The 11,950-nt window shown below is 31.2% G+C and overlaps 2 protein-coding genes across 2 annotated transcripts; one reads left to right on the top strand and one right to left on the bottom strand.

The window, feature by feature from the left end:
• Nucleotides 1-514: 514 nt before the first annotated feature.
• Nucleotides 515-9,697, top strand: Atg1 (serine/threonine-protein kinase unc-51-like protein Atg1). The gene is made up of 14 exons (XM_011646861.3): nucleotides 515-904; nucleotides 1,630-1,722; nucleotides 1,846-1,896; nucleotides 2,027-2,096; nucleotides 2,236-2,412; nucleotides 2,503-2,737; nucleotides 3,016-3,336; nucleotides 3,511-3,576; nucleotides 3,687-3,971; nucleotides 4,377-4,630; nucleotides 4,853-5,236; nucleotides 5,577-5,704; nucleotides 5,851-5,986; nucleotides 6,379-9,697. Exons 1-14 carry the CDS (start codon nucleotides 815-817, stop codon nucleotides 6,450-6,452), a joined length of 2,364 nt encoding a protein of 787 aa, XP_011645163.2. The 5' UTR covers nucleotides 515-814; the 3' UTR covers nucleotides 6,453-9,697.
• Tspo (Translocator protein) lies at nucleotides 6,760-11,266 on the bottom strand. Its single transcript, XM_011646860.3, has 3 exons — nucleotides 11,020-11,266; nucleotides 9,256-9,468; nucleotides 6,760-8,201 (listed from the first exon to the last, which is right to left on the bottom strand). Exons 1-3 carry the CDS (start codon nucleotides 11,122-11,124, stop codon nucleotides 8,004-8,006), a joined length of 516 nt encoding a protein of 171 aa, XP_011645162.2. The 5' UTR covers nucleotides 11,125-11,266; the 3' UTR covers nucleotides 6,760-8,003.
• Between the last annotated feature and the right edge of the window lie 684 nt (nucleotides 11,267-11,950).

The following is an 11,950-nucleotide window of genomic DNA, read 5'->3' as shown; positions in this document are numbered from 1 at the left end:
GGCATTCACCATGGACGAAGTACTCGTACAGATAGCCAAATTTGAATAAATTTTCATCATTATCAATTACAGAGAAAAGCCTGAAGCCTTTGGTCTGAATCTTTTGTAGCTGAACTAATATATATTCGTTATTGTACATACATACTGAAAATGAAATAAGTATGAATGAAGTAATAACATATATGAAATTTGATAAAAGTCCATTATCCTAGGTGTTCATAAAGCTTTCATGATGCTAAAAATCGATTCGAAATCTCGGATGGAAGAAAAAATTAACAAATCGCAATAACTATTTCGACCAATTGATCAATATGATTCAAACGCAGCCTAATGCTTTCCGAGAAAAGCTATACGCTCATTGGATATCGCTCATCACTCGTCGCGTTTAATATGAGAAAGCCCTAAGATTTCAGATCAATTTCTTATATTGTGAATACCAGGCTTAAAACGCTTAACGTATCGGCATAGTGGCTAGCGAGCATGCGTCGTCTTTCGCAATTCGCAGTTCTGTGTTTCTCATACATATGTGCTCCCGTCTACCCCGCCGCCCACTGTACATCCCAACACGTCCCACTGTGTTCCGTTGTTTCTATAGTCGCGGGCGGTAATTCGACGCCACGATCTGAAACGATCTCCCGAATAATGACGGATGGGATGTAGATCCCCCTCGGGATTGCGTCGTCACATCGTGTCATTTCATAGCAGACGACGAGGACGACATATCGAGTCCCAATCGCGACGGGCAATGCATCCTCGTATAGGTGAATCGCGGACTTCATCACGTCGGTAGAGATCGCCCGTCGAAACGAGAGAAATGGAGATCCTCGGTGACTACGAGTATAATCCGAAGGACCTAATCGGTACGGGCGCCTTCGCCGTGGTCTTCAGGGGCAGACATCGCAAAGTGAGTATTTTCTAATTCCTGTCTTCTGCCTTTCTGCCTCTGGTTTCTCCTGGACGGGGGAATTGATTGGACAAAACTAAAAATTATCTGAAATTTATATATATATATATATATATATATATATATACACAAATTATACATATATATATATATAATGTATATTGTGTGTGGGTGTGTATATATATATATATGATATGTACCATATACACATTGTGTCTCTTGATATATATTAGATATATATTTTCTTTTGTGAAGAAAAATCCATTGTTCTAGGAAGATCTTATAAATCTATAAAATCTATAAAACTTTATCAAGATAAACAGCATAATATAATACTCTAAAATCAAAGAACTTTTTTTAATAAAATTTTTATTTTGAACTAACAGGATGACACTATCTTTTATAATTTTCTGAGATTTTTGTATGAATTTTTGGTGTTTTAATGTATCAAAAATTATTGTGAAAATTATTGTGACTGTACTTGTTTGAGACTTCTTTGTGTAACATTGGTTTGTCTCTTGTAGAATGATACATTTATTAAATGAATGGATTTTTAACTTAAAATTATTTCAATATTTTTTTATTTGAATTTGCTTTTTAAATTATTTTATTTTATTTTAAGATATAATACTCTATATTAATATAATTGTATTAATAATAATAATAATAATAATAATAATAATAATAATAAACAATAATATACTTATTTGCTTTTTATCTTGCAGAAACCAAATTTGGTAGTAGCTATTAAGAGTATCACAAAGAAGACTTTGGCCAAGTCACAAGACTTGCTGAAGAAGGAGATCAAAATTTTAAAAGTACGTCTTTTGTATTTGTAACAAATATTAGAAATTTTATAAAGAAGAGAAAAAAAAGAAATATTAATAAATATATTAAGAAATTCTTCTTATATTTTTAGTAAATAATGCTTTATCTTGTAGGCATTAACTAAACTGCATCATGAGAATGTTGTCGCATTGTATGATTGTAAGGTGACTGCATATATCTACATTATAATAATAATAATAATAATAATATAATAATAATATTTATAATATTAATATAATAATAATATATTTATAATATTAAATTTTTAATATTATTAATATCTTTTTGATGCAGGAGTCTAATCATAATGTCTTCCTAGTTATGGAATATTGTAATGGTGGAGATTTGGGAGATTATTTAAACGGTGAATATACAAATAAAGAATTGCAATAATTTAATTAAAATAACTGTTACTGAAATTTTCATGTGTCATAAGATGAATAGCTTTAGTACATACATAATTTGTATTTTCTAATGTATTTTCTAATTTGTTTTTCTAATAGCAAAAGGTACTCTTTCCGAGGATACCATCAGACTATTTCTCAAACAGTTGGTCCGTGCAATGAAAGTATTGCATGCCAAAGGGATAGTTCATAGAGATCTTAAACCACAGAATATTCTATTGAATCACAATTGTGGTAAAGCCTGTCCACAACCACATGAAATAACATTGAAGATAGGTAAGAGTGTTAATGTTATTAAATTTTAATCTTTTTCAGAATTGATTTTTCTATTAACATTTAATATTAATGCATTTCTTTTTGTTTCAGCGGATTTTGGTTTTGCTAGGTTCTTACAAGAAGGCGTGATGGCTGCAACTTTGTGTGGATCGCCAATGTATATGGCGCCTGAAGTTATTATGTCTCTTCAGTATGATGCTAAGGCAGATCTATGGTCTATTGGAACTATATTATATCAATGTCTCACTGGAAAGGCACCACATCCTGCAAATAATCCTCACGCACTCAAGTCGATTTACGAGAACACTGTCAATCTTGTCCCTAGGTACATAAAAATCTTTAATAAGAATAATAAGAATTTATCTTACCCATTTTTGTACATAATTTATATTTCTCTTGAATGGAAGAGATCTGAATTATAAACTATTTCTTTATAAATCAGCTTTTTCATATTTTTACAGATTTTTATTGTATTATTATTTTTTTATAATTTTCCTTTCTTTAATTTTTTGATTTAGTTTTTTCCAAATACTTAACATTTTATTGTAAAAAGAAAAAAATTATAATAAAATAGTATACAAAAAAGATGTTCATTTTTTTTAGTATACCACCTGGAACATCGCCTGAGCTGACGAATCTTTTGATGGGTCTGTTGAGGCGCGAAGCAACCGATCGCATGGATTTTGATCAATTTTTCGGTCACCCATTCCTCACGGGTATCCGAGAGAGTCCAAGCCCAAGTCCTGTGCCCACCGAACTGCCGGCGTCGCCGGGAACAATGGTCATTCCGATCGAGGAGGGAACGCCAATTGTCAACAGATCAGAACCCGAGACAACGGAGACTCCTTGTTCTAGTCCTGAAGATGACTTCGTTCTTGTCCCAAGCGATATCAGCAGCGATACTGACAATAATCCACCGGTCAAGTAAGTGTATATTAAATTCGAAACAAAGTATAAAAAAAATATATAAAAAGAATTGAAAATAATAAACAAAAATTAATTGAAATGTGTTTTCAATTTTTAATATGTTTATAACTTTATATATTTTATTATTTAGATTTAAAATATTTTATTAATATAATTATAATCACTTCCTAGGTATACCAAGCAAGTGAGTAGGGAAGCTGTCAGTCCACCTCGACCCTGCTTATCGAAATTGGGCGAGTATGTGATATTTTATCAGATACTAATATAATTAAATTGCAAACTTTCTAATATTAAAGGAATTACAATTATTTTGGTATCATTATTATTTTTCTATAACTATTCACTAGATATACCAGGCAAACGAGCAGAGAAGCTATTAGTCCGCCTCGACCATGCTATTTGCCAATCTCCGAGCCGATTCCTGTCCCGTGTCAACGAAATACAACGGCTCAGCAACCACCGCAATCTCCTTTGACGAATGCCGCCCGTTCTGGTGGCAGCAGTGTTGTACCCCGCTCTCAACCGATTAGCATGAAACGTAGTGTAGATTCCCATAGAAGTCATCCACCGGATATTGGTTCCCTCAGCCCGCCTAGTGTGCAATTTGTTATCGGCACTCCTCCTGGCAGAAGGTACGAGTGTGTTCTCAAATGAGCATGAATTGTCAAAGACAATTCCTTCTTTCACTCTTTTTGCGAGTTTTCAAATAATCTAATAATGACTTATTGCATATTGAACTTTTTCCAAATAAGAACAAATTTAAAAATATCGAGGCAGGAAAGAATTTCTATTAATCAAAATAATGTTATGATAGATTTGACTTAAAAGGTCTTTTTTCCTGATTAATTTTTTATTTAGTTATACTCTTAATATATTTTTAATAGAATCAGACATTGTAACAATCAATAATTTGCTAGGAACTGTACACTCAAATTTTTAGTTCGTTAAAAGTTAAAAATGAACGTTTCGGAACATTCTGTGCGAAAATAAAATTATAAAATTGAACAATGGCATAAAGTTAATTTGTTAACAATTAGGTTGAGCGAGACTCCGCCACCACCTAACACATGGCAGGTCAGTCCTGTAGCAAGACACTCGCATACACCGAGTGGAACTTCACCTTTGCGTCGTTCCACGGGAAATAATAGCGCTTCTTCGCCGCTGCTCACGGGTCCGCTGGCGGTACTCGGTTCACCTACTTCACGAGCTTTTCAGGACAACAACAACACTCTCAGGCATTCGCCCGTTATACCTTTCGGCACCAGAGCCGTCACTCTTCCCGAAATATCTGGTAATTTTTTGACTGTTTTTGCTAAATAGGTGGAGAGACGTATTCCGATTTATGGAATATAATATTTCAGCAATTAGCATTACAGTTTAATCTGATAATTTCAAAATTGTTTTAGTCAACATTTCGTTTTTCGCAAGAATGTCAAGTAAAACATGTTTATTTTCTCTACAAATTGTCTAATAAATAATCATTTCTGTTTTCTATCCTCTATCTCTTCTGTAGAAGCTGGTAGTTTCCAAAGTCTCTTTCCGGACATACCACCGACGACAATCGATGACCGTCCGTTAACATTTATTGCGCCAGAGTTACCAGAAGAAACGCTGATGGAACGGGAGCACAATGAAATTCTAGCCAAGTTGAACTTTGTTGTGGCATTGTGTGAATGTGTGTGCGAGGTTGCTAGATCTAGGGCTGGTCCGCTAGGCAATATCGAGCAACCGGCGCCTCTCGGCAGCATTGAACAGGCTGGCAACGCAGCTACCAGGAAACGTGCTGAACAAGTCATCCTTCTGGTCCGAGCCCTGCAGTGGCTCAGCTCTGGCCTGAATCTGGCCACTCAGGAACTCAAAGCTGGAAGGTTGCAACCAACAGCTACAGTGAAAGAAGGTAGATAATTCCTATTGTTGTAATATTGATATAAATTTGATAAATTTTTACTTTTTAAACGGATCTTTGCAGCTAAAATCTCGCCACTATTATGCCTTTATTTTTATATATTAGATATTGAACAATACGTCTACATTTACATATACAAATTTACAATTTTGAATTTTAAAAACAATTTTTGTTGAGACTAAATCTTTTAACATGATAAACAAATATACATTTATAAAATAGATATTATTTTATATATATATATATATATATCGTTTATTTAAATAAATTTGAAGCTAACATATAAATTATATTTAAATTAAATTGCTCTCTTTGTAATATTGTTGTACAGTTGTCAGTACCATGAACGAGAAATTCAAGTCGTGCTTAACGGAATGCAAGCAACTGAACAGCGTGGGACTTCTTCGTCAAACAGGGGCTACAGCGGACAAGATATTATATAATCATGCGATACACATGGTACTGAAATAAACTCATATCTTTTTACTTATATTTATCATCTCTAATTTCTTTATATTCTAAATAATGTTTGTTTTATTTCTGACAATTAAAAAACAAATATAATATTGAAATTCATAATATATGGAGCATTTAATATTTTACAGTGTCAATCAGCAGCATTGGACGAGCTATTCGGGAAAGGCGGTGAATGTTTCCAACGATATCATACAGCGCAAATATTATTGCACTCGTTAGCGCAGCATGTCAGTCATAGCCAGGATCGAGCTCTGCTTATTAAATGTACGTATTATTTTCTCGTTATCAAACCACGAATGATTCTTTTTCCTTTTTAAAATAAGAGAGATTCTGAGAAATTCTGAGAAATTCTGGAATATCTTTGATAATAATAAAAATATTATTTTGACTATATTTCTTATAATAACTTTCTCTTATGTAACTTCTCATTTAGTTTATTTTGATACAATTTTTTTGCATATTAGTTTTATATTCATTTGTCAGTTTTATTTATCACAATATTTATGCAATGTGTATCGAACAATAGATGTTGAATATTTTATTTTGTTTATTTATAATTAAAAGTAAAATAAAATAAAATATATATAATAAAATTTTATCAAAAATTTTTACCTTAGTCTGTCGTTCACGATGATACGTTTTGTTACTGATTTCAGATAAAGAGGCAGTAGAGAAGCGGTTGTACGTGTTACAACAACAAGGCTACATTTACGCCACCGAACCTACGTAGCGCTTGTGAAACATGGCAGCTGAATGCGGCGGCAACAGCCGTCTAGAAGAAGTCCCGCCTGAGCAGCCGCCCATATCATCGTACTCGATATCGCTCTTGTGTAATATATTCTGTCCTATTCTGTACAAAAGACGAGATTGATATCGAGATCGCTCTGAAGGCGGGAATTTTACAATTCATGGCTGACATTTTACCGAGGCTAATTAATTCAAAACAAGGCTCCATAGCTCCACGCGGAATAGGGTAGACTGAAGAAAATGAAAGTCTCCCAATGATTACCATCTGTCCCCATCCATTCTCTCTCAAATTACTTTATATGATTTTATTAAAGCTTAATAAAATTAAGATATTACACTGTATAATGTACGTACAAATGATCGATTAATTAATTTTTATTTCGTATATCGATCGATAAACATGTGTATACTATAACGGCGTTGTGCGTTCGATGCAAAGGCACATCTCGTCGGACTTGACGACACGGTAGTCAATAACAATAACGATGATTGTACAAAAAGTACAAAGTACAGTAGTGAATGATGGACACTTAATTATTTTCATCTCTTTTTAAGACTAAAAAAATAACAGCTAAGCTTATGCGTGTCAATGCAAGAATATCAAGTCTTTCACTGGCTTCGAATATTTACACAAATATTTATACACGTTACCTTTTTCAAATAACTTTATACATAAAAGACGAAAAAGATTTCATTACAAAAAATATTCCGTTTAATATACTATTATAATAAATCTCACAATTATTTCCTAAACTATTCGTTATTCAAAAAAATAGTTTAAATAAAACTTGTTTTGTTTCGAAGGAGACACTTCTTTTTTCTAGATGATAGTGTTTCATTTTAAGATCTCTTTTTTTAAACAGTATCAGATTTTTTTTGTTAAATATAATTCCTCTAATTATTCTATATAAAAATATCAAAGTATTCTATATAAAAATATCAAAGTACAATAATAATTAAAAAAAAATTAGTAATTTACGAAATGATTTATTCTTTATTTTGTTATATTTTAAATAATATAACAAAATATAAAATATAAACTATTTTTTTATAATATTTTTTATTTTATGCACAGAATAACGAGATAAACCGATATAGAAAAAACATGTAGCTGTTTAAAAAAAATATGTATTTGCGTATTGGTAATTGCATAATTTTTTTGAAAGCAGCTATATATCTTCAGAGTAAGCTTGATACATTTTTTCGAATAACGAATAATTTGAAAGATAATGGTGTAGATGAATTATAACGGATTTTTCTGTATAAGAAAACTAAATTCTGTGGTAGAAGTACTTTACAACGATTGTTTCCTCATTTATTACTTAAAATTTTTCTTTTAACAGAATCGTGCGTATAATACTCAATTTTTTATTATCCATCACATACTCAAATCATTGACTCAAAGTATTTATTAAGCCTATTAATAGTCTTGTGAAAAATCTTGACACCAAAAGCTGGCTTTCTAAACATATATCCACAGCATATTTCTGTATTTCCTATTTCTCTTTCTCTCTGTTTTGCTATGTAAATATCCTTATTTCTTTTTATTGTCAGCCTTCTCAACAGCAGGAAGCTGTTTGTTATCCCGATAAATGATGTAGTTAAATGCCGCGGCGAAAGAGTTCCACACGACGTAGGGAATGATGAGATAGCCAGCGGCGGGATTGACGTGGTAGAACACGACTCCAACTGCCGCCGTGCTGACCCACAACGCCGCAATTTCGTAGAGAGCCTGTGTACGAATGTAAAACAGTAGTTTTAATAATATTTTTAACCAAAGCGAAATTTGAAATGGGATCGTTTAAATTCTGTTTTTAATTAATGCAAGTGATATAAGAAGTTATGTATATAAAAAAATCTCTGAAACATATATATGCTTAATTTTTTTTTAGGATCGTGTCTTAGGAATTTGAAAATAATTATATAAAATTTATTTTTCATCATGTTTATTAATAAAGTTAAAATTTTCAATTTTCAGTCAAACATGAGTTTACTGAAAGTTGAGTTTAATCATGTTTAAAGCAATCCCTAAACTCGCTTTGGTTTCAAAATCATTGTAAGATACAACTATGGAATCGTTCGAGGGATCAACTTACATATTATAGAAACTTGTTTTTTTTAGATCATCTTAATTAAAAACAAAATAATTAAAACTTTGAAATTTAAATTAATAAAAATATAAGCCAATGAGAGCTAGTATTAATTTCCAGTGTACAAGAATATTTTTATTTTAAGCAATTACAATTAATAAACGCATAAACATTTTGGCTCAACAATTTAAATATAATGTTTGTGCATTTATTAATTATAATTACTTAAAATAAAAAATTTTCTGCAAATTTATGCATGAGAAAGTAATGTTGGCTCTTATCTTTAATTATTGATTAAAAAGATATTTAATTTTTTAAGTGGAGATATAAAAATGTATTATATAAAAATATATAAAACTCTGTTAATGTATGATATATAATGTTTACTTTTAGAAATATGATTTTAAGACAATTTGAAAGAATACAAATATTTTTTTATAATTATTTGAAAAAAAAGATTTTTGTTTTTTTTTTTTTTTTTTTTATTTTTTTTTTATTTTATTTTTACTTACATATTCGCGAACAATTAAGATTGTTCTTAATTATGTAAATATCGAAAATATCTACCGTGAATATAGATATCTTTTAATATAAGTAACGTAGCAATATCTATGATAATAACATTACATAACTTGAACGATTCCAGAGATTTAGCGTAGTATATGCGTGCGTGCGTCATATAATTAGATATAATACCCATTTTATGTTCTGAGCCCCGAAGAATAGCGGCGTCCACGACCAGTTGAGGGCGAGATTGAGACCATAGACGCTTAACGGTAGAGCCGCTCCCTCAAAGCCACCCCCGTCCCGCCATACGAGGTACGACGAGTAGCCCATTGTACAGTACAGAGTGGTCCATACGGGTGCAAATACCCAATTCGGCGGGATACATTTCGATTTTTTCAGTGACTAGAACGAGAATGTGACGGATTAAGCGCGACGGATACATCTATACGTACAAAAGCGATATATTACATGTTATATCATTAGCGATAAGGTGTAATTTATTGTAAACACTTGAGCATTTTCGCGATTGACATAGATATAGATAGTGCTGCTTCGCCGCTCTTTAATTAAGTCTACTCCCCTCTCACGAAAACAGATTTTGTGTAAACGAAATAAAATTATCCCGAGATAACGTATCAGTACTTACTTTGCGATATAAATATCCGAGAGAAACGGCAAAAGAGTTCGAAAGATCGCTGATTTTCTCTTGAATATTTGAAAACAACCTATCTTTTTCTTATGTATCCTCTAAAGCGATTACTCACGAACAAAAATAATCATATAGTTCTCAATCACCAGTTACATAAGCATAATTAATTACAGATATGTAATCATATATCATTATTAAGCTTTTTAATGATTCACGAATCTCTATTTGAATCGTTGTTTGGATATTCATCAACGATTAATGTTCATACTCGCTTGATCTTCACTTACATTCACATTAAGTAGTTATTAATCTGTTAAATAAACTTCAAATTGCAATTAAATTGCCAATAAGACGGATTGATATACGATTTGACTGAATTTCTATCATTCTTTTTATCTTCATAATAAATGTTAAATTTCAGTATAAATTGTAAAATACAGCTACATATTAAAATACATATTAAAATCTTTTTTCATTTATAAATGAACATAAATGAATAAATTTCAAAAGCTTGTAATCCTTTTTTTGAAATATTTTGTACATATAGATTTATATAAAAAATGTCGAAATAAAAAGATGTTATCCGCAAGAAAAAATAATATTAAATGTATTTTTTAATGAAAACTGTATGAAGACTATAAATTTTTAAAGAAAGTAAAGATTGATAGATAATTGGAGATTCGTGATTTATTGTGATTTATTTGCTATAAATGTGAATACAATCTTCAGATAAGTATTTTTTCTAGAATTTGTTCTCGTATCGCACACGTTATAAACAATTGTAATTATAAAAATAAATATACGCAATTCTAAGCTATTATGATAGATATACATTATAAAAAATTAGATAAATAATATGTGTAGTTAATGACCATTTATAAGTAATAATGGATTATATATATATATATATATATATAAAATTATTATATGCGATGACAAAGTTGTAATTGTAAATGACTATAATTATAAATACCAGATTATAAAGAAATATAATTGCAAATATAATTATAAATATTACAATAATAGTTCTATAAAAATATACAAGACAGCCCTGATTTTTCATACTGAAGTAAAATGGAGTAAATTACCTAACATATTATATCGCGAATTACTCACATATCGATTCGTACGATGTCAGATGACCTTCGCCTATAAACGTTTTTGCAAGTTTATATTTAGATTCTAAGGTTTAATGGAAAAAAGCGGCTTAATAACATTTTATTTTTCAAATAGCGTTTTCGTTATTGCGTATCAGCATGTATTGCGACAAATGAGATAGTGACTCGCTTGCATATAATTCTCACCTCATACCAACTCATATTCTTCTTGGTGATATAGCCGCCGATCCAGCCGCCAACATTGGGACAAACCGTCGCTGCGAGCATGGGCCAATTGATCCTTACCGGCATCTCAGTTTCTAAATGCGCACTTGTTCACCTGAATGTACAAAACAGTAAAAAAGTAATAGGATGTGCAAGGTTCACACGATGTACACGCTCATGGAGAACGTCGATGGACTGATTGAGCTTGCCTAGGCGTCATAGATTGTAAAGACTAAACTATTGCTTTTTCAGACAGTGACGTAGCTATCGTCGTCGACTCTTCTTCTAATTAGTTTGTGTTATTGCATGTGCATATGCTCAGTACATACACCAAGCATATAGATCAACAACTATCTGTACTTTCAACTCGGTGAATCTAACAATTAATCATTTATTGATTCACTGATCGAACATTTTCAATAAGTGATAGAAATGGCACTTTATATATATATATATATATTTTCTTTTTCACATAAAGTCGAAATCATACTTAAAATTATATTAAAGAAAAAGAAAGTAAAGAAAGAAAAGAAGAAAGAAGAAAGAAAAGAAAATGAAAAAACTTTTTAAATCAACTCTTATTGCTATGAACTACTCGATCTTTTTACTTAATTCGTCTAAAAATACATGTTATTAGCTGTAATAAAATATCAATAGACGATTGATCTAACAATGCGTACAGAAATTGTACTACATACAGATCATGATATATCATATGTCTTACACTGTTTTACGTTACAAATTGCGCATACAGTAAAATGTACATTTGCGGAGTTCGACGCGAGGCATCCATTTTCGCGCTTGCATGTGATATAGACAGAATGAAGTGTGAAAAGAAAGAGAAACTTCAAGTCAGTTAAAGAAAAGTCGAATTAACAGCTCGTTGCGTAAGCAATTTTCAACTATAAATTGT

The sequence above is a fragment of the Pogonomyrmex barbatus genome, unplaced genomic scaffold (assembly GCF_055798465.1).
Source record: "Pogonomyrmex barbatus isolate J1 unplaced genomic scaffold, ASM5579846v1 scaffold7, whole genome shotgun sequence".
Lineage (NCBI taxonomy): Eukaryota > Metazoa > Arthropoda > Insecta > Hymenoptera > Formicidae > Pogonomyrmex > Pogonomyrmex barbatus.
This window is presented reverse-complemented; position numbering and strand designations above follow the sequence as displayed.

Coding starts and splice junctions, on each gene's coding strand:
- Tspo (XM_011646860.3), bottom strand. CDS start 11,124: ATGCCGGTAAGGATCAATTGGCCCATGCTCGCAGCGACGGTTTGTCCC. Junction 9,469..11,019: donor AGAATATGAGTTGGTATGAG/GTGAGAATTATA, acceptor TTCTCGTTCTAG/TCACTGAAAAAATCGAAATG. Junction 8,202..9,255: donor GGGCTCAGAACATAAAATGG/GTATTATATCTA, acceptor ATTCGTACACAG/GCTCTCTACGAAATTGCGGC.
- Atg1 (XM_011646861.3), top strand. CDS start 815: ATGGAGATCCTCGGTGACTACGAGTATAATCCGAAGGACCTAATCGGT. Junction 1,897..2,026: donor TCGCATTGTATGATTGTAAG/GTGACTGCATAT, acceptor TTTTTGATGCAG/GAGTCTAATCATAATGTCTT. Junction 5,237..5,576: donor AACAGCTACAGTGAAAGAAG/GTAGATAATTCC, acceptor ATTGTTGTACAG/TTGTCAGTACCATGAACGAG.